This window comes from Ictalurus punctatus, chromosome 9 (assembly GCF_001660625.3).
Source record: "Ictalurus punctatus breed USDA103 chromosome 9, Coco_2.0, whole genome shotgun sequence".
Lineage (NCBI taxonomy): Eukaryota > Metazoa > Chordata > Actinopteri > Siluriformes > Ictaluridae > Ictalurus > Ictalurus punctatus.
This window is the reverse complement of record NC_030424.2, coordinates 9,134,036-9,157,990: the sequence shown is the minus strand read 5'-3', so window position 1 is coordinate 9,157,990 and position 23,955 is coordinate 9,134,036. Positions and strand designations below refer to the sequence as shown.

The window sequence follows — 23,955 nt, the reverse complement described above, 5'->3', positions numbered from 1 at the left end:
TCTTCGCATGCTATTTCCTTCTTCGACAGCCAGATCGATTGCCTTTAACTTGAAAGCTGCATCATATGCATTTCTTCGTGTGTTTTCCATGATGAGGGTGTGTGCATGAAGCGCAAAATGACTGAGTGCGTTTGATTTAATTCGAACAGTTTCATTGGTCCACTGTGACCTGTTCGGTAATTTCATTGGTCCGATGTGACGAGGCTAAATGTTTTGGCGGCATGAAGCTCGTTAGCCCGTAAAAATCCATAAATTAGCCGCGTCATTGTTTAAGCCGCAGTGTTCAAAGCGTGTGACAAAAGTAGCGGCTTATAGTCCGGAAATTACGGTAGGTCAAAAGCTTTGTCCTTTTCTCTTTTTCAGCAAAAACAAAAAGTGCAATTTTTAAAACATTTCTGGAGAAAGGTTTTCAATGTATATAGTGTATATAATGTTACCGATGTTAAATACACAATATACTTGTGTAATGATAGCTAAGTAGAACATAAAATGATAAATTGTATTTCATAATAGTAACTGTATTTCAATAATAAACTCAAGACAGTCTCCATTTACTTTGACAGAAAACAAGGGCACCCAAACGAGTTTACATATGACATGGGGAAAGGGATGTGTCTTTCAGACAGTAACATTTAAAAATCATTCCAAAATCATGTCAGTGAACTTATCTCCCATTTTATTAGGCTCTTTTGGCCTATTTGTGACTGACTACTAGTGTAGTCTGCTGTTTAATTACAGAGCGTCTACACAAAATGTCCTAAGGTTTGGCAGATCTGGTAATATGATCTGAGTAAATGTCACTGGATATCATGGTTGCTATGATTAAATCATTATATTGCACAAGCCTAGTTTCAACTGAAGCACACACATAATGCTTTAGTTAAACAGAATGCTTATACTGCACCTTCCTCCACACTGCTGCCTGAACAGGTGGGATGGACATTCCACAGAGTCTGCATGAAAGATGCATCCACCTGAATGTTGCCATTGGAGATGGACAGGTGCTAGAAACAGTGGAGAAATCAGTTACCATGGTAATACATAAATATTCTCATAAACGCTTACAACACAGGAGTAGGGTTCTTGAAAGAATTTTAGCTTAAAGCATAAACTCTGTCTTAATAGTGTTTCAGAAATGTGTACTTGATGTAAACTGTTTTTTTTATTATTAAATATTATTATAAAAGATAATTGTTAATCAGTGATTTTTCCTTTATAATATGACCTGACGAGGCTCCAGTCACCAATAAATACAGGTGTGATACAAATACAAAGAGTGTACTACAAAGGCACTATATTTTTAGTATAAACTTTGTTATACATTTTTTATTTTATGACTTCTACATTATGATGTCAGTACAAAAATCATTTTAGATTCCCAAACATTAGTTTTCTAGCACAAAATTAAATGTTACAGAAAAATGTTTGTATGTCAGTAAAGAAAGCAGCATATTATGTAAGATACCACTTTTCAGACAAAAAACACAATGAAAGCTGATGGGTTTTGCTGCAAAAATATGAAGCAAGTATGACAGTCAAAGTTCCCAGAAGAACTGTGGCTGGTTCTGCAAGATACTCAATAAAATTTACCAGCTCATTTACTTATAAAACTGTACTAATTGTACCGGACACTACTATTTTTATTATTTATTTATTTTTGTCACACCAAATATTGATTGTTTCATTTACTACTTTTTAAATGTAGAAAAAAAAATCCATTATTTTGAAGGCATCTTTGCTCTACAGCATTTCTTTGCATATACTGAAGACTTTTGCACAGTACTATAGCTTAGCTTAGTATGTTCAAGTATACGCATATGGCCAAAACCCCCATGGCTGAGACTGCCAGTGCTTTGACAGAGTACATTACAGTGGACATTGGGTAATGAGGCAATTCTTATGTGATCCTGGGTTGAGTTATACATGTTACACAGTGTTTACTCACTAAATAGCGCTCAGATGATACACTGACAAGAATAAGGTCATCACCAATACGAACTTTCTCCCCCTCTGATCTCTGCTTGGAAGCAGGATGGATAGTCCACCAACAAGCTTCACCTGTAGAAGGATATACATATGTGTTTGTCTCAATATCCTTGTGAGGCACCATCCACTGACATAATTATTAATTCAGCTATACCTAAATCTTACTGCTCGGATCAGCAGTAGTGTTCAGCGGCCTAATCCATAACAGTTAATAGCTGGCTAGATGTCACTACCTGCTTCAGTGAAATTTAGATTACTCAAACACATGCACTGACTCTAACACACATGCACACAAATTTTTGTAAATCTATATTTGTGGAGTATTTCCATTAACATGTCTTACTGTAGTTAAATCATGTCAATTTCCTACTCCTTACCCTAACCTTAACCTTAATCTAATGAAAAATCTGTTTTCTTCATGGGTACCAGCCAAATGTCCACACAAGGTCAAAATTGTCATTGTGGGGACATTTTGATCCCATAGAGAGATAACTGTGAACCCCCGCACAGCCCCCCCACCCCCACCCCCGCCCAGTCCCGTATGAAGTGTGTACAGGACCTATGAAGAGCAGTATAAACAGAGATTGTCAAAAAGCGTCTGGGAAAAAAAAGGGTAGCATGTTTACAACAAAAAGTTAAAGGTTCAATAATTAATGTTGTCATATCTTTTCCAAAAACTTGAGAAAACTGCCCACTTTGATTTTCAAGCTAATATGACATCCTATACACCTATACACACTAATAATAAAAAGGTGGCTTGTATGAACAAAAAATAAATAAAGTGAAAAATCTTTGAACGCTTGCCTGTCGAGTCCTCCTGAAGTCCGACATCAAAAGACAACTTATCTGTCAGAGACCTGGATGTCTTTAAACATGTCAGATACTGCAAGAAGGAATAGTAAATTTACATAAGTAAGTCAATTTAATTTATTGACTTAAAGTACCAACCATACTGTTGCCATAATAATAATAATAATAATAATAATAATAATAATAATAATAATCAACATGCACTCTACAGGAATACGATTACCGTTGCTATTTATAGTTAGTCATCAGTGGAATGGAAGGATATCTATATGGTTAACTAAGGTGTGTCTAATTAAGTGGATGTAAGAATACTGTACACAGTGCTTCACAAAACCACCCCCTTCCTCCCAAAACGAAGCTGTACCTGACACAGTCGAACACAACAGTACACCTAATAAACTGACTACCAGGTTAAAATATAGACAACTAGAAAGTACACACAAATGACTGTTTGCAGATGCTAGGAAACGAAGGAATAAAATGGAAAGAAAGAGATGCTGCTATTCCTCACCATTCTACTGAACGAGTGTCGCAGGAGGATAGCATGTCCATACAGTAGTGTTCTGTGTCCACCTCCATGGGCTGCCTGTGTGGATTGAGCAGGGTGTTAGACATCATTATATGGACTTAAAATATTAAAGCAGTGGCTCTAGTCCAGGAGACATTTCTGCTTTCCATGCTCTAACACACTGGCCTCTAATGAAATCCTTAATAATTACCTCAACAGAGTTTCCTCAAAAGCATTGCACAATGCTTCGTGTTAAATGGTAGAGCAAGCAGCATCTTCAACATTGCTCTCTACTAGTTAAGGTTATCTTAAACTTATAATGATTTTTGGGAAACTAGGTTCTGATGATGTGTGTGTTAGAAAACAATATGGTGCACAGGACAGCCACTGCTTTAGTGGATGACAAAGAAATACTGTAGACATTGCGGTTCTGCATTCTCTCACATAAGAGATAGATAACTCTTATGTGCAGTGAGCAAGCAACGCATTCCTATGGATGCTCTCAAACAAAAATTGAGGAAAGAGTTACATGATAACAGATTATTTAGTACAAACAAAAGAAAATACCTTTGTTTGAACATTGCATTTCAATTTTAAAGCATCTCATTAACTTTGTGCACATACCATATGTAAGCACATTTTAGTAATGCATGCATACATACCAATGGCATTTCACATGTGTTCTCTCAGTATAAAGATTTAGATTAAGGTTTAATTAGAAGAGATTTCTGTACTCATTCCTACACGTCAAGAGATACTCACCTTTCTAATGAGCTTCTACCGATGGCAATGAAATAACAGAGGCAAATGTTATATTGAGCTACCACCTAAAATAAATTTTTTAAAATGGTGAAACTGAGACAGTTTGTCTATTGTATTAACATGAAGCCTAAAAATGAATTTTTAATCAAATATTATGGCTGTTTGCTTTCTAGTGATCACTGTTTATTTAATCATCTCACTGCTGAAGCATGTTGATCAAATGCGAATAAGGGTTTTGTTTTTTTATTATTATTATTATTAGTGTGTTCATGACATTATAAATACCTGCGGCTTCACAACATGATATGATTTGGAGTGCAGTATGACTCTACAGGCCAATCATCTTCCCTCAACCCTAGGGTGAGTATATGTGCTGTGTATTTGTATGTGTATGTGTGTATGCAGTCACTAGACACTTCATCAGGAACACATGTACACTTGCTAATTCATGCAATTATCTAATCAGCTAATCATTTGGCAGCATTGCAATGCATAATGCATGTAGGTACAGATACATAATCAATCTTCAGTTAATAGTGACAGCTACAGTAACTCAAATAACCACTCTTTACACAGCGGTGAGCAGAAAAGCATCTCAGAGGGTTTACCCTGTTGAACCTTGAGGAAGATGGGCTATAACAGCAGAAGACCACATCAGGTTCAACTTTTGTCAGCTAAGAACAATGTACTGTGGGCACAGGCTCACTAAAACTGGCCCCTCATTGTATGTTTTTTGTTCTTGTATAAACTATAGAGACAGACATGAACTGAAGCTCTTGACCTGTATCTATATTGTTTTGTGCATTTCACCGATGCCATGCAATTAGCTGATTGGATAATTGCATGAATGGAGCCGGGGTACATATGTTTCTTTTGAAGTGGCCAGTCAGTGTTCATGTCCTGTTTGACTATAATAAAAAATAATATACTGTATAAATGCTGTAATGATCCTCAGTGACCTAACAGCTGGTAAAGCTTTGAAAGGAAAAAATATCCTAGATCACAGATAATTGGTCAAAACATCTTCTGAAGCCCCAGTGGTCTGAGGTTCTGCCATCACCATGAGTAAATGCAGCACATTTGAGTCTGTCAGTCCATACAGAGTTCCTCTTTAAGAAAGCCTGCCCCAGATGGCAGATTGGCACAAAGGCAGATACAAGAAAAAATCACTGCCCACATGATGTGGCCAAAGGCCATCAGCTTCACAAGCACCACGTGGGGCACTGGGGTTTATATTAAAACATCATTAGTGAAATGTATTTTTAAAAAATAGGGTTTGAAAATTTTTTCAAAAGAAATTGCTAGAAGACATTATAGATGTCATTGCTAGATGTGAGCTGAAATGAAGACTGAGAACATCAGCAGAAACAAGAAGTTCTATTTTATTCATGCCCTAAACAGTTATGCAAAAATTAAATCTCACTGCCAGGTATTATTGTGTTGTTCCACCTCACTAAACAGGTTGCAGCTGACATAAGGATTGAAAATGTAGAGAAAAATGAAACCAGACACTTTCATTTTAAGCTGTTTTGTTAAAAATTGCTCTGTAAAGATTGGTCTTGTTTTTGCTCTTGTTTCACAAGAGCAGCAGAGTATGAGCCATTGTCACCAATGCACACCTCAGCTAAAAACAAACGAACAGAAAATAATGGATTACATAGCTTTAATTAGCACACACTAAGATAGTAGAGGATCATAAAATGGTTATGGACTTGTGGAAGAACTCATCTCAGTATATCTTGAGTATATAAAAATCCTTTACAGTAAGAAAGCACAAAGACCACACATAATTATAACAAATAATTATTTCTCCATTCCCTTTTGAGGTTATCTGTTACTCCTCTTTCAGTTGTGCCCATATTAATATCCAATAATTCAACTTACAACAGCTATGCTATATTCATCTAGAATAACTAAGTACATAGTATAACGGATCATGACACAGTAAAATATTAGTTAGTTTATATCTTGAAGCTATACCCAACATGTGCTGTTAAATAAAAATGTCAGGCTAAAGCAAAATTTTAGTCATGACAGAGGAACAATAGTACTTCTGTCACAGCTGTTGTAAATTTAAACACAATTTAAAATAAAAGCTTGTGTGCAAAAAAAAAAAAATGTTAAAGTGAACATCCATGAAATTGAGTTCTACCACATGGGACAATGTCGAAGTTAGGAAACTACCAATACAATAGCTTTAATCGTTACAAATACAAAATAATATCTGTAATTCTCTGCCAATAACAACTATTTAAAAAATAAAAATAAAACCAGAGCAACTGTACAAATTTCATAGATTTACAAAGTAGTGTGAAGTTTAAATGAAACTATAGATCATTATGAAAACCATAATAGAGTTCTGACAATACATAAAGGCACACAGAGGCGTGAACTAATTGATGTTTTGTACTCACTTCATTATTTTCCCCAGTTTTGGCCAGCATCTCTTGCAGTGCCCGTACAGACAGTGACTGCTCCAGCACAAAGTTACATATGCACAGATCTGGAGGGACATACTGAGAGAGAGAGAGAGAGAGAGAGAGAGAGAGAGAGAGAGAGAGAGAGAGAGAGAGAGAGAGAGAGAGAGAGATTAGTCACTGCTTGTTTTAAGCCCGAAAAGTATTCTTCAGAAAGCATTTCCATTATAAATTTCTAATATAATGTTTAATTATTACAAGCAAGAGAGAGCACTAGTGCACTTTAAATACCACCTAAAATAATGGCCAACAAATTATGAAAAGTGCAGTAATTGGACACACAGACACAGACTGACGGACATGCTAGCCAGACAGACAGGCGTTATATTTCAATGAACAATAGCCCTGACTCAATAGGAAGACTCAAATAACTGTGTTATATGTAGAAGTGGAATACAGGGCACAAGTGTGTCATATGCGTTTTATTGTGGGTAACCCAGATATCATAGTCTGCACAGACTGGACTGCATTGTCATTTGGATTGCATAGACATCACTATTAGAGCATGCCTGTGGGTGCATAAATTTATATTGAAAGAAAGTCAAACCATACCATCAATGTTCATGTAGACTACAAATTTATGCACTTCCTGAAATATCTAGTAGTAACAAAGTGGGCTTTAACAGAACATGAATATAGAACAGCATAAGAGCTTCTTCCTCTTTTACCTGTCACGTGATCAGCATAAAGGCAAAATGACCTGGGTCAGTTCATGACTCGTAGGGAGTCTACACTATATCACTGTTTAGAGCTTGGTATGAATGTTTACTATCTTACTGTATGGTTTTGCTTTAAAAATATTTTCTTAAAAATGTTCTTGTGCATTCTTCATTGTAGATCAGATTGTAAATCAGCCACTTGGAGACAGGGTACACCTAGGAGACATACTTGATGACTTCATATACAGAGCCACTGCCTATATATCAGGGTTGATTTAAGGAGGTAATGCAAAAACTAGGTTCAGGATAGAAATGAATGGATTCTCAAGTTATACTTCAATTGATTAAAAGCTTCTTAAGTGTAGACCCAGCTAAGGCATGGTACATATCAGTGCTGCACAGTATAACCATGATTAGGAAAATGAGAAGGATCTAGGGCATCCTGTAACTCAGTCAGAGGGCAGGGCTGTGGGACAGGCCATTACAGAACAATTCTTCATTACCTAATGAATGTATGTTATTATTCAAACACTACACATTAAACAGTGGACACAATCTTTATTTGGCCATTTGTAGCATTTTAGCAGACACTCTAATCCAGAGCAATTTACATTTATCTAATTTATATTACTGAGCAGATGAGATAATGGCCTTCATCAGTGGCCCAGAAGGGGCAGATTGACAGTGCTGGGATTTGAACTCACAACCTTCCAATCAGAAGTCATCTTAATCACTAAGCTACCACTGCCCCACATGGTCAAATTCTCAATAGTTCAGAGTTTGTTTAAAATACTGATTTACCTCTGAGGTCAGCCTGGTATGCCTACAGGTGGAGATCCTAGGTAGGCAGGAAATCTATTATTGTATACCCTGTGGATTATGCAGGAAAAATAATATAGCTAGTAGAGATATTTGAACATTTGAACAAGACTTTGTGTAGACCACTGTGGCAATTTAATGTGAAGGCAGTGATTGAGTTTACCCCAAAGACCTCTTAAAGCACACAGAGATTGTATCATAATTATAATCCCCATCACTTTAGAGAATCTGCATTATGTACAAAGTTGTATTGATTATACTACACTGTCTTATTGAACAATGATTAAAAACCAGTTTATTAATTTTACACAACTTTTTTTTTTAATAACATTTTATTTTAGTCCACTTGTACTCAACTTAATACATTGTACAAAATATACTGGTATGCTGGAGCCACCAGGGCCAGAAAAGATATTTCAGAGGTGTGGACCTCCATTCTTCACCTAGTGTATAATCTGGAGGTAGAGGACCATCACCAGAAGTTTTTTTGTTTTAATTCTTTCTCCTATTAGTTGTAAGAAATATCAGCAGAGCACTTGGTCATAGGCACAGCAATCAGACAAAGAGGAGAGTATAAGAATGTAGGCTATTTGGTTCATTGGTATGACTCTTGCTTTGGATGTAAAAGAACCTGGGTTCAAATCCTAAACCAGAACTATATTTCCCCCACGGGGGATCAAAAAAGGCACATCTTATCTTACCATCATCTTTTAAATGAGTAGCCTATGATCACGACTTATCACTTTGTATAATATTTTGATATTTTGTCTTTATCTGTTATCAAGGCTGCCAATGCAGTTGGGATTGCAGCTGCAATTATTAATGACAATTCACTGTTAGTTGTTGCAATTACAATTACTTTCTCCTGTGATTAAAGCAGTAATTGACTTCTGAGCTGTAGTCACTTACTGCTTTTATCACAGGAGAAACAACACCACCGCTCGGTTTATAACACTGTTCATTTGTAAAACTGAACACTGTACTTCCATATTTGGAAAAAGTCTATTCACACATACCAACATGATAGATTAAGCTGGCTCTTCAAATCTGACCCGCAAGGTCCACTGTCCTGCAGAGTTTACCTCCAATCTCAAACAATTTTTAAGGCAGCATGCTACTATAGAGGACTAATTTAACACCAGTTTTTATTTAGTGTACTGTGTTTGTATAATTTTAGAGATGTTTAAATTTTTTAATTCTGTATTATGCTGCTACTGCAAGAAATAAATTATAAATTGTCACTTTAGATTGTTTCTAAAGTTTAGATATTCAAGATATCCCCAAGATGTCCCTAGATATCCAAATATTAAAAAATAATAATCTGGCTGTATAAACTTACACACACAATATATGGCCAAAAGTATGTGGATACTGGACCATCACACTGATATGTGCTTGCTGAAAATCCCTTTTCACAATTGGTCCCTCCTTTGCTGTTCTAATAACCTCTAATCTTATGGGAAGGCTTTCCACAACATTTTGTAGTGTGGCTGGGAGGATTTCTGTCTATGCAGCAACAACAGCATTAGTGCTGACAGGCAGTGATGTCAGGTGAAGAGGCCTGGAGTGCAGTCAGCATTCCAATTTATCTAAAAGATGTTCAGTCGGGTTGAAGTCAGGGCTCTGTGCAGGCCACTCGAGTTTTTCCACACCAACCATGGCAAACCATGTCTTTATGAAGCTTGCATTGTGCACAGGGGCATTGTCATGCAGGAACAGGTTTGGGCTCAGCCCCTTAATTCTAGCAAAAGGAAATCTTAAAGATACAGCATACAAAAACACTCTTACCGGTATTCCACTGGAAACACTGGAAAAAGTTAGAAATGCTAGCAATGTGCTGTGTGCTTACAGGGGCAATTTATAACAAATTGCACTTGCATTTATTACATCAATCATACATTCCAGATGGACACATACTCAGTGATGTTCCTGAGTTTACCAGATGTAAACCTTCTCTGGGTTATCTGGCTAAGGAGCTGACCCTTCTGAAAACTATTTCATATGAAATATGTCCTTGATATGATTAAATAGATGTTCTGGACAAGCTTTCCTTTTCATTTAATAATTGACTGGAATTTCTCTGCTCTGAAGTGTATTCTGGCACAACCTATGAACTTCTCAGAATCCTATTTCTCAAAACACCTATCTGCCCCTGTCATGCTGTGACATGATCCATAAAGGCTCAAATGGATGGCTGCATCTGTGAAACTTGAAAGAAGAGTAGCAATCTCCCTCAACACTTACATAAGTAGATTAAAAAGTGCTCAAATAAGTGTGCTAAATCAGAGGTGGGTGCAAGTCAGTCATGATGTTTTCCTTTCCTGAGGTTTGGCACTTGGTGCTGTCTTCTGTTGATATTGGTCTTTCCGACTATCCAGCAATCTTTTTAAATCTGGAACTGCCTCTTATTTGTACATCTTCACACACTGTTAATTTTCTTAAATGTAAATCAATTAATCCAACAGAATTTTGCAGACTATGTAATTTCCTCTCTTCATGGATTCTTATCAGTGCCTCCTGAAGATATGGTTTTACAGTTGAATAATATTCTTGCCTCTAATCTGGACTCCTTTGCTCCCTTGAAGTCACGCAATGTCACTATTGCTCGTTCTGCTCCTTGGTATAATGACAACCTGCGCTCTATGAAAGCAGCTTGTCATAAAATGGAATGCAAGTGGCATGACTCTGGCTTGAATGTATTTTTTCAAACTTTGAAAGACAGCTTGGGGGAATATAGAGCTGCAATTGAGTCTACAAGATCTGCCTATTTTTCTCAGATTATTGAGAATAATCAAAGCAATCCCAGGCATCTCTTCCGTACTATAAACAAACTCCTCAAAGTTGATGTTGGCACCTTTTTGCCTGTTTCAAATTAGTTATGTAATAAGTTTCTTAATTTTTTCAGTTCTAAAACTGATAATGTTTTTATAACCTAATTCATGCTACACCTGTTTCCTCTTCAACACTCTGCTTGCCTAATTTCTTTGGCACATCTTTCACTAATTTTTCTCAAATTGGCTCAGAGTAGCTTACTAGGGAGGTATCACGTATGAAAGCCACCACTTGCATGCTTGATCCCCTCCCTACAAGCTTATTTAAATCTTGTTTTGAACTCTTTGCACCCAATTGTTCTCAGCATTATTAATGACTCTCTGCGCACTGGTGTTGTACCAGCAGCATTGAAAACTGCTGCTGTAACCCCAGTTCCAAAAAAGCATAATATTGATTTGGACAATTTAAATAATTATCGCTCTATATCAAACCTTCCCTTTTTGGCAAAAAATTTTAGAACATGATGTGGCTTTGCAACTTCACAATCACCTTACTGTTAATAATCTTTTCGAGCCCCTTCAGTCAGGTTTTCGTAAACTTCACAGTACAGAAACAGCTTTGGTCAAGGTCACAAATGATCTGTTACTAGCATCAGGTTCTGGTTCTCTTTCCATCCTTATCCTTCTTGATATTAGTGCTGCTTTTGACACTGTCAATCACAACCTCTTACACAACTGACTTGAAACTGTCTTTGGAGTTTCTGAGACTGGTATAACCTGGTTTAAATCTTATCTCTCTGACCGCCACAAGTTTGTTTTTTATGAGTGGTTTCGGGTCTGAAATTGGCTCTGTTCCTACTAATGTCCCTCAAAGATCAATTTTAGGCCCCTTACTTTTTAGTTTTTATATATTTCCTGTTGGGCACGGTGGCTTAGTGGTTAGCACGTTCGCCTCACACCTATTCCTGCCGGGGCCATGTGTGTGCGGAGTTTGCATGTTCTCCCTGTGCTGCGGGGGTTTCTTCCGGGTACTCTGGTTTCCTCCCCCAGTCCAAAGACATGCAAGGTAGGCTGATTGGCATGTCCAAAGTGTCTGTAATGTATGAATGGGTGTGTGAATGTGTATGTGATTGTATGCCCTGTGATGGATTAGCACCCTGTCCAGGGTGTACCTCGCCCAATGCTCCCTGGGATAGGTTCCAGGTTTCCCCGTGACCCTGAAAAGGATTAAGTGGTATAGAAGATGGATGGATTATTATTCATGCATTTAATTCATAATTTTTTCACCATGCCCGTGTTTACCTTCAAACTAATGCAAGGTACCGCTAATCATGCTTATGTGTTATGATGTGATAAACTGTGCTGCATCAGCAAAACCTTTATAGGCACAACACCAAATGTGTTATGAAAACTGCTCACAAGTGCATACCTTATAGATATTTTAATTAATAATCCAATCTATAGGCGCAACATGTATCTCTTTCACTGGGACCTGTTTTTAATGTGTGTGTGTGTGTGTGTGTGTATGTTTGTGTGTGTGTGTTTTGTCTACAGTACACCTGAGTTTAACATTTTTCTTAACTAGTTAACCCCTTAAAGTCACAGTTCTGTGATTGGTTCTTAGATCTTTGTGTGTATTATTCAGTCACTAATACTTATTTAATAGCTAACTTATTTAATTGGACTCGAGTCCAATTATGAACGAACTCAGATTTGTCACGCAAACTGGTAAAGTTCTACTCTTAAACTTGACACGGACTCAGACGTTTTGGACTCTGAAATTTTTCTGAGTACAGTTGAGTCCGTGTCATGTGTAACATGAAAAGAAAGATTAAAAAAAAATGAATAACATAAAATTAAGATAATAAGAAATTAATGAATGTCTCCATGCCTGACCAGGGGGCTTTCTGTGCACACACACTTGAAACGCACACACAGAAATCCACCCCATTGTGCGAATACTGAATTGAGTTCTCTTTAGCGGCTTATTACACTAGGATGGTCAAATAAATACACACACATCATGTCAAAATGGAAGTCTGGCTAAGGATTCATGCAATCACTGTCAGGTATGTCTTAAGTGAATGTAAACAGTTGGGGAATAAATCTGAGGTGTGTCAATACAGTATATTGGATCTGTGCATTAGGTCTTAAAGTGACAGCAATCTAATAAACCTGCTGCTATGTCATAAATGTTAACCAAACAACAAAAGACAAAGAGAAAATCACTCACTCACTCACTCACTCATTTGACTGAATAACTTCAGTAAATTTTATAAGAATCCCTGTATTGTCATATAGTGAAGTCTATTGTATTTTACATTTAATTGCTTTATTCAATTTCTGTAGTATTTCTTACTTGAATACTACTGATAGACCTACCTGAGAAAACAAATCGTTATTGTGAAATAAGATAGTAGTCATATCGCCCACCCCTAAACTTTAGCATTTGGTGATTGTAGTCTTGAATTTCATGTAAAATGTGAATGTACTTCTTAATGTAGTAAATATCATAAATCCTGCTGATAGTGTTTTTTTTTTTTTTCTTTTCATTTTAGGAATTAAAATGTTGTTAGCTTGTTGTTATGACATGATGTTGTTGGCCCTCCTAAGGCCAATCTCAATCTCTCAATCTCTTGATTTATTCACCAGGTGTGTAGTGTTGTGAGACCAGGTGAGATCCTCTTTGATGTGAACACTGAGGAATTTGAAAGTGCTCACTCTCTCCACCTCTATCTCTGTCATCTCATTACATGTTACTCATTTTGTTGGGTGTCCACTAATAATACCTGTTAGTCCAAAACAATGTGATCTGTGCTCAGGAAGCTCAGGAATCACTAAGTGACAGTAGATGGATATAGAAAGGAGAAGGGTCTGACAGAAAATTTGGCATGAGAGCTAAAGAGGCCAACGCAGTAGGCTGACAGTTTGAGGTAAGGCATGAGCCATGAACCTGCAGTAAGATAAATGGAGCACAAATAACTGTGTCCTCTTTCTTCAGTAGTATGCTACTTTGAGTACACTGAAGCATGCTGCTATCAAATCTAGTTTCAAAACTTTTATCCCATTTAACTATAACTTATTCAGTTATTTTGAAACATACTGTATTATTTTGTAAACAGGTGTTTAATTGTAACATGCAGTAAGAAACCAGGATATAAATGTGTATACTCAGCATATTGTTTATTTACGTAAATCCAATATTCATTTGAAAACAAAATCAAAAAGGTAATCCGTAAAAAAAAATTAGGGTTTAAACCAGAAAGTATACCAGAAACAGCAAGAAACACAAAACACAGAAAACAGAAATCAGAATGTATAAGAACAAAAATAGGTCAGAATGTATACAATACACATGTATAAAAAAAAACCCAGATGGAGTTTCTGAGGTTGACTAGGACACAATTTATATTTTTGTAATCCAAATAATTTATTTTAGCCAAATTACATTTTGTTTTACATTTTGGACAGTCTTGTGAGAGCAGACTTTCTCGTGTCACACAGAACAATCTTTGTAACAAAGATGTCTGCAGATTTTGACATAGAGGACGACTTGCATTTTTTGTCCACTCTTGCGTCAACACAACACGCATGTGTCATGGTTCTCTTGTGAACACGTGTCAGAGATCTATGCAGAAGTGAAGATATTTTGTGAATAAAGACTTAAATTCAGGTTTGTTTGTTTTTTGCAATAAAAAGCATTCATATCACTTCAGAAATTTGGGATTAAACCACTGGAGTCACATGGATTACTTTTACAATGCCTTTATGAACTTTTTTTGGAATGTTTTGGTTAATTGGACTGTAAATGGAGGGACATAAATCTCCCAGGTTTCATTAAAATGTCTTCATGGGTATAGAATGACATAACATTAACAAATGTCTTATGAGTATAGAATGACATAAGGGTGAGTAATTGATGGCATAATTTTCATTTTTTGGGTGAACTACCCCTTTAGCCCTTAAATCCTTAAATCAGAATATTAAAATTAGCCACCTTTCATTGTATAGAAAATGCAGACCCATAAAGCGGATTATCCCACTTTGATCTTAAATGCAATACCATGTAGCATAAGGGAAGAGGCAATTAAAAAATAAATTCATCCATTCATCTCCTGTAAATGCTTTATCCTGGTTAGAATCATGATGGATCTGGAGCCAATCCCAGGAACAGTAAGCACAAGGCAGGAAAACACCCTGGATGGGATGCCAGTCCATTGCTGGGCACCATGTGCACACACAATCACGCACTCCTTCACATCTATGGGCAATTTTAAGTACCCAATACACATAATGGCATGTTTTTGCAAGCTGGGAGGAAACTGCAGAATCCAGAGGAAACCCACACAGAAATGGGTAAACTTGCAAAACTCTACACAGTAACCCAAGCTCAGAATCATTAAGAGATTGACAATATGCCAAATATTGTGTGGAACTAGTGTTATACAAAGTAATGTTATACAAAGGTTGAAGGTATAAATATCATGCAGTATTCCAAACACTGAATACATTATTTGCACTGATGAGTAATGACTATAAAAAGGCTCTGGTCTATGTGAAGCTCTTTGTAATGGCTTTCGGAGCTGCCTCATGCTTTCTAAAGCAGAAGCTGCAACCAGATAGCAAAGGAACAAGCAAAAGCAAATAGGTAAAGAGGAATTCTACTGACTGCTATCTGAAAAGATAACTTTTACTATCTAAAAGACTTCCTGCGGGTTTATAAAAATAGCTGCTAGGCTTGTGCAGCTCAAGTAAACATTCCCTATCTAGATATGCAATAACAAAGTTCACTCACTTCTTCAGGTGTGTAACTAATGTACTTTTAAATAAATAAAGTGAGTGCTGATCAATGGAGAGGCTGTGAGATTATGTAAATAGTATGTGCAGATTAATTAATTCAAAATTGACCATTATTATATGAACAAATTGAAAATGGTTTACACCATACAGTCTCCTCCGAATGTACTAGAACAGAAAGGCCGACTGAAACCATCTGAAATGCTGCATCTGAAATTGATTGCTTAAAATGTTATTTTTACTGTATGCCAATATATTTTATTTATTAGGCATAAGTGATGTGACAAAAGTTAACACTCTGGGAACCAAAGCTCAACCCCAAGGCAGTGAGTGTGAGTTATTCATTAGACATAACAGCAGAGTACCAACTTTTGCAAAAACATATCAGACAGTATTAATGTTGGGAAATTCACAAAGTGGGAAAACCACTATTTTCTACCAGCCTCTTAAAAGATTACATTTCATAACACATTAACCCTGTTATATTAAGTCCTGGCTAATTAATTAATGTGGCAATGTTGACTATGGACAGGTAGGATGCAGGTTGAACTGGCAGGGAATGCATGATGATTCTCACCTGTGTCTTATTGCCTACTTTTGTGTGTTTCCTTGTGCCTTTAGTGACTGCCATGAGCCAGAACAAGATTGAGAGAGAGAGAGAGAGAGAGAGAGAGAGAGAGAGAGAGAGAGAGAGAGAGAGAGAGAGAGAGAGAGAGAGAGAGAGAGAGAGAGAGAGAGAGAGAGAGAGAGAGAGAGAGTCAGTCTCAGGCGAAAGCTGCGAGCTGGTGAATGGCTTCTTTTGGGCATTTCTTTTGGATTAGCTTTTTTTTGTTGAGTTTTGGAAAGTGCACTGAAAAAATTTAAAATAATAAGTCAGGTTCTATGAAGACCATCAAGCTGAACCTTGTTATAGACATGTTAGTACAGCAACAACAAAAAAAAACCTTGCAAAAAAAGTAATATTTTTTAAAAATTATTACTTCTCCTTTAATTGACTGGTGAAGAGGTAGATCTTTGCTTTTCATTTGAAGACAGTCAGTGACTGAGCTGTAGAAGTTAATTCTAACACCTGGGTGCCAGTACAGAGAAGAGTCTTGAAGTATGTCTTCCTTGAACCTTGAAGGATGGTGTGATAAGTAACTTGTAGCAGCGGCAAAACTGGCTCTACAGTACCTCAATGTACACCGTGGAGGGCAATGATCTCAACCACCTCGAGGTAATGTAATGCACACCACACCCAAGCCAGCAGATAATGCTGCTGGGCTGGACGTGAACAAGACAAGAGAGCTAAGGTGTTACCACTGTCAGCAGCCAGGACACAAAGCCCCTGTGTGCCTCATGAGGAAATCAAAGATGACTGTTATGTCCACAGAGAGAAGAATGAATGTACTGACAAGGTAATTAAACCTCTAACCTGTCTCAATGTGACTGGTGATGGACAATGGTTGAATGCTTTGTTGGACACTGAGAGTTCTATTTCATTGTTGAAATCATACTGGGCTACAGATGTAGGCTATGCCAATGCTATTGCTATTCAATGGAGATGTAAAACATCATCCCTGTGCAGAAGCGACTGTTTGTGTGCAAGACCAAAGTTATTTGTTGAATGTTGCTGTAGTTGATAACTTGCCAGCCGATATGATGTTGGGAAAAGACGAACCAGTGCTGTATGAACTAATTCAATCTACCATGGACTTTCATACTGATTCCACCTGTGCAAATGTTGGTCTGTCATGCCCTGTTATTACTCGGGCCCAAGCTCGGGTGGGACTACAGCCTCTGCCAGACTTGCATAATAGTCTGCTGCAAGGCAGGTCTAAAGGCCATAGAAAAACATGCAGACAGTGGCAAGTGGCAAAATATATGGGTGCCCCAGTCCCTGAGGTCTCCGTGGAAGGCCTTGAGGTTAGTGACTGGCAGGTCCCGGATGACATTGGTAAATTGCAAAGAGTCGATACTTATTTACAATCTTTGTTTCATACAGTAGAAATGAAATGTGAGTTGAATGATTCACATTCAACTCACATTTCATTTCTGCTATTTCTGCTATCTGCTATTTGCTATTTATTTCTGCTATATAATGAACATTATGTTGTTGAGAATGGTGTATTATATGTACAGAATAACAATATGAACCGATATTATAACCGACAGGGCAGGGCACCTTCACATCCTCTACCTGTCATTTCTGAGCCCTTTCGCCACATTGCCATGGACATTGTGAGGCCATTGGAGCAGAACAGCAAGGGGCATCAGTACATCTTGGTGATTTGTGATTATGCCACTGGATACCCTGAGGCATTTCCACCACGAACCATCAAGACAGCTAAGATCATCCATGCCCTCATCCAGCTATTCTCCTGGGTAGGCATCTTTGATGAGATACTTACCGATCAGGGGACAAACTTCACGTCACGATTGATGTGGCAGCTCCATCGTCAACTGGGTATTACTGCCATAAAGACAGACGGATGGCCTGGTGGAGAGATGTGACCAAATCCTCAAGAGCATGCGCCGTAAGTTTGTCACAGACATAGGACAAGACTGGGACAAGTGGTTGCCATTTGTCCTGTTTGCATACAGAAAAGTACCACAAGCTTCAACTGGGTTTTCTCACTTTGAGCTGCTGTATGAATGGCAAGTATAAGGCCCACTAGACCTTCTGAGGAAAGGCTGGGAGGCTCCTGTGTCCAGACCAACAGACAAAAGCTCATCAGATACATCCTGGAGATGAGAGACAGGTTAGAACATTACCTAGAGGGAGCCAGAGCCAACTTGTTGCAAGCTCAACAGGTGGTATGATCAGCACGCCAGACTATGAGAGTTGCTTCCATCTTCATCAAACAAGTTGCTAGCAAAGTGGCAAGGACCTTACACCATCACCTGCAAAATGGGACCAGTTACCTATGAACTTCCCCATCCGGACAAAGGTAAAGAGAGACAAACTTGCCATGTTAACTTGTTAAAAGAGTGGAAAGAACCACCAAGTAAAGGGGAACAAATCTCTTATGGTGAGAAATGTGGAAGTCGAGGACAAGGAACCTGAGGAAAGGCTACAGCAACAAACATCTACAGTTGAGCTGGATCAACTAGCAGAACCACAAAAGACCGAACTGCAACAGCTACTCACAATGTTCCGTGCTCTGTTCTGTTATAGGCCTGGGCAGACAAACCTACTCCAACACACCATCCAGCTTACTGACACAACCCTCTCGACAATGACCATACTGAGTGCTCGAACAACTGCTTGTTCCCTTGAAAGAAGAGTGTATGACGATACTATAGCTGGGAGTGATTGAACCCTCAATGAGTGAGTGGAGCAGCCCCACTGTCATCGTCCCCAGGAAAAACAACACCTTAAAGGTTTGTATTGACTTCAGAAAGCTCAATGCCCAGTTGAAGTTTGATGCCTACCGATGCCAAGAATTGATGACCTGCTGGAGAAAATCGGTCAGGCCCAGTTTATCACCACTCTGGACCTGTGCAAGGGATACTGGCCCCTCAATCCTGCCTCAAGACCTTACACTGCATTTAGGACCCCTTTGGACCTGTACCAATTCACGATCCTTCCCTTCGGTCTGCATTGGGCACCAACCACATTCTAATGGTTGATGGATCAAGTACTCCAGAGATGCGAGGCATGGTCTGCTGTCTATCTGGATTATGTCGTTATCCACAGCAACCTTTGGACAGACCACTCAAACACCTATGGCAGAGGGCAGGACTGACGTTAAATGCAGTAAAATGCAATGGCAAACTTCGACCACAAGTCGATAAGGTAGAAGCGATTCGAAGAAACCCAAGGCCAACAACAAAGAAGGAGGTGAGATCCTTTCTGGGACTCATGGGATGGTACCAGAGGTTCATACCCAACTTTGCCTCAATCACCACACCTTTAACCAATTTGCTGGTGAAGAACGTAAAGAAGCCAATCAGCTGAACTGAGGACTGTGAGACCGCGTTTAAGGGCTTGAAAGAAAAGATCTGTTCCAGTCCAGTCTTGCAAAGTCCTCACTTCAACCAGCATTTCTTGGTCCAGGTAGACACTTCAGCAACAGGGATTGGAGCTGTCCTGGCCCAAGGTGCTCCAGGAGCAGAGAAACCAGTGGTGTTCCTGAGTCGAAAGCTGTTGTCCAGGGTTTAAAAAAGTGTGTCTGGCAATCAAGTGGACCCTTTACAGTCTATAATACAGCCTGATGGGGAGGGAGTTTGACCTCCAGATGGTCCACAGAGTACTACCATGGATTAACACCATGAATTATCACAACGCCAGGGTGACCCAATGGTACATCACACTCCAACCCTTCCAACACAAAATTCGGCACATTCTGGGCAGAAGAAACCATATTGCCGACTACCTGTCTTGGTACCCGGACAGTGCGCGGCCTGGGGAGGTGATAGAGCAGACCATCCCTTTTTGCTAATCGGCACAGGCATTTACTCACACATCCACTCCCATGCCAAGTTTCATACATTCCCCTGCCATTATACGCTATCGGAGATGCGGGTGCACATGCTATCAAAGAATTAATATTGGTTAACGATGTTGGAAGAGGTAGTTCTTCTGTAAGCCCACTGATCTAGATATTGGGATAACAATATCATATATATATATATATATATATATATATATATATATATATATATATATATATATATACATATGTGTGTGTGTGTGTGTGTGTGTGTGTGTGTGCGTGCAAATAACGGATTTTCTGTACATTATTGTATGTACATGTTACCTAGGTGTCATGATACGAAGTTGAGACAGATGCAAGAGCGGATTTTTAAACATTTACTAACAAACAAACAAAATACAAAAGACTCTAGATACAAAAGACAACTAGGATACAAAACAGTGCGGCAAAGACAAAACACAGCAGCGGAGACAAAGGTATAGTACGACGACGCGAGACAAGAAAGAAGTGCAAACAGTGGCTATATATAAGAGTGCTCGTTAACCAGTAAGTGAATTCAGGTGCAGGTGGTCATGTGACTGATGAGTATGCTGCAGTGGCTGCTGGGAACTGGACTTCAGATTTCCTTCCCTGATACATGACACTAGGTGTGGTACACTCCAAAAGGGGAGGAGTTATAGGCTATAAAAGAGAGCCCCAGGCACCAGTATGGTGTCTCTTGGTAGGCCAGACGAGTGAGTGTGCAGTTGTGGTGCCACGAACATGTTAAGTATTCTGTAGATATTGCTTGTAGTTTTTTTCTCTAATGTTGGGTATTTTCCTTTGATTGTTTTGTCACTTTGTTTCACTTTTTTCCCTCCTTTGTCATCACCATCCCGTCTTTTTGCTATTGTAAATTAACTGCCTAATCACTGGATTTTTTCAGCTCTGCACCTGTAAATAAATAACACTTTGCACCTAAGTGGTATTACGAGCTGGGCTATCATTTGTTTTGTTTTAATTTTGTTTTGTTTTTTCCACATCTCACAGTGGTTTTATAGCCCACTGAATCATATGTTCCAACCTCCATGACCAAGTCAGGTTAGCAATTTAAGAACAGAAGAACAATTGATTGTTCAGAACTACTCCAAAGTTGCCCATGTTGACAGATGGTGTGATCTGAAAGTTGTCGAGGGATATCACAATATTGTGATATGAGGGTGCATACAGCAGGGATATACAGCAGTTCAGTCTTGCTAGGATTTAGTTTCAGCTGATGATCTGCCATCCCTGAGGCATGGCGTGCCATGGAATGCTTATATTCATGTAGAATCACAAGTGTCTCAGGTAGGAAAGGAGTTAGGTGCTATCAGCATAGCTGAGATATGAGAAACCATGTGAGGATAATACCTCACTGAGAGAACTGGTATAGAGGGCCAAGCAATGAGCTTTGTGAGGCACACCTTTGTGGAGTGTCTGTGGATTCCCTTCATGTTACCTGATATACTGTCTCTCCAGCAAGAAGCAAATCACTGCCAAGCTGGGCCACAAATTTCAAGCACTCCTGAGGATGGATAGGAGAGTATTGTGATTGGTTGCTGAAAGGTCAAGTAGTATGAAGACCAATGAAGCTTCTGAGTTATAGCCACAAGTGTGTGTGCCACTTTGAAGCCAGACTAATAAAGATCTTGGAAAGCATTCTTGATAAGATATAATGACTAGGGTTTTAGAAATAAAAGAGAGATGATACTGGTCAGTAGTTGCTGATGAAGTATCTAGTGTGGGCTTTTTAAGGATGGGTATAACCCTTTCTGTCTTGAAGTCCTTTACTGTGGAAGTAATAAAGAGAGGTGGGGGAAGGGGAGTCCAGTGGCCAGGTGGTAGGATTGCTGGACATATGAATCTGCAGGAACTCTTCTGTAGAAAATGAAGAAAGAGGTGTTAAGGATATAGGAGGGAAGAGGGATTGTGTATTGTACGAATAGGGGTAGGTCCAAAAGGTTGGTAAATTTTGTGAATCTTCTCATCAAAGAAGCTGGCAAAGTTGTCAGTAGTCAGGGAGGAGGGTGAAGAAGGATGGAGAGGATGAAAAATTTAAGAAACATGCTATGGAGCTTACATGGATCAAGATGCACATTTTTCCAGGTTTCCTTGGTTAATGATGTCTTAACACCAGTGCCATCAAAGGAGAACTTTGATTTTTTTTTTTTTTTTTAAAAAGGGAAGCAATATGTGATGAGATCAGCATCAAATTGTGCTTTCCTAAAATTTTTCTCAACTACTCTTAATTCTTGCTGATTGCTGCATAGAACATCTGTCAGCCAATGAGCATGGCAAGAAGCCTCAGTGTTGTCACAATTAAATTGGCAATAAAGCTCCAGTATAATTCAAAATATTACATTAATAAAGAGGAAAGGAAAGGACATTGTACAGTATGGATTCATCATATGGGGTACTGAAGAGTATATTTACATAGTATTAACTGATGCATCCCTCCTGTACAACTGCACAGGTGAAAAAAAAAAAGCATTTTACCATTATAACATCCATCCATCTTCTATACTGCTTATCCGGGATTGATGACTGGGTCATGGGGAACCTGGAGCCTATATCAGGCACAAGCTGGGGTACAGCATGGACGAGGTGCCAATTCATCGCAGGGCACAACCACATATACATTTACACACTATGGACACTTTGGACAGATCAATCAGCCTACCATGCAGGTCTTTGGACTGGGGGAGTTCCAAACACACAGGGCAGTGGTGGTAATTGAACCCCAAACCTTGGAGTTGTGAGGCGAATGTACTAACCACTATTTCACATGTATGGCAATGTTTATAGAGAAGTCACAATAAGGTTTATCCCTGGCTACCATGCACAGGCAAATAGTCAAAGGACTATCCAGTAGCTTTAGTGGTTTTTATTAACTCTTTGAACCACTACCAAGGCAAGTGGGCTCATTTCCATCCATAAGCTGAATACGCCCAAAACACATTATAGTATTCTAGAGGCCTCACCCACTTTGTCTACTTTCTAAGTTTTTAGCCTTTACTGTCCCTGTGAAATCCTGCACAAACTCTAATGCTGGCTGTGCAAATGATACAGGAATGGTGAGCACATATGGAAAATGGATCACATACATATATAGCAAGGGTGATACACACAAATGCTGCTGACAGATAAGCTCCAAAATGCAAATGGAAGATCCATGTCCTTAGAAGATAACAATAATTAACAAAAATAATTAATAGACTGACCTAGCAACATCTCATTTGGCTTTAACTGAATCATACAGAATCTTATCATGAAGTAGATGGAGTGCTTGCATACACCGTTGCCATAATAATGAATTCTTGACACTAAAGGAGCTGCATTACTATTTGGTGGACTAGGAGGTCCTATGAATTTTCCAAAATAGAAGCACAAAGGTGTTTAAATCAGTGACCAGGATAAAGCAGTTACTGAAAGGTAATGAATGAATAAAGCCCAGACTGTACCAGATGCAGTAAATGTGTCTCACCACGCACACGTACTCACACACACACAATCACCACACTGTCTCATAAGGTTCATAACCAACTGGTCATTCCTCCCAGCATGACAGTAAAAAAAATACCCACTCCCACAACTTTTTTTTGTTAGGTCCCATGGAATCCAAGTTCCAATGCACACCTCTAGGGTGAAGTCTTGCCATATATTCAGTTTGCAATACCAACCTTCTTTTTGCGAGTGTCTTGTTACTGTTCTACACTTCCCTAGACAATACATATGCCAAATTAGCTTCTCCTTGCTTACCTTGGCCTCTGAGGTGAGTTCCAAGTAACATAGCCGATTGCCAAGTCCCTCAGCAGACAGACAGAACTTGCGATTCTCCTTCTGAATGCTGGCCACACATTGCAACACCACCTCATCATCCTATTGGGAGAATATGCACAAATTTGTGGATGAAAACAATTCATAATCTAA

General features: G+C 38.7%; 1 protein-coding gene across 1 annotated transcript in view; it reads right to left on the bottom strand.

Annotated features, from left to right (window-relative positions):
• LOC108270491 (ryanodine receptor 3) overlaps positions 1-23,955 on the bottom strand; it is a 232,279-nt gene that overhangs the window by 167,825 nt on the left and 40,499 nt on the right. The window contains exons 2-7 of the mRNA XM_053682611.1: positions 23,785-23,904; positions 6,481-6,582; positions 3,308-3,382; positions 2,791-2,869; positions 1,946-2,058; positions 905-1,004 (exon numbers count right to left, since the gene is read on the bottom strand). Of these exons, the coding sequence (XP_053538586.1) occupies positions 905-1,004; positions 1,946-2,058; positions 2,791-2,869; positions 3,308-3,382; positions 6,481-6,582; positions 23,785-23,904 (589 nt within the window). The remainder of the gene's footprint in view (positions 1-904; positions 1,005-1,945; positions 2,059-2,790; positions 2,870-3,307; positions 3,383-6,480; positions 6,583-23,784; positions 23,905-23,955) is intronic.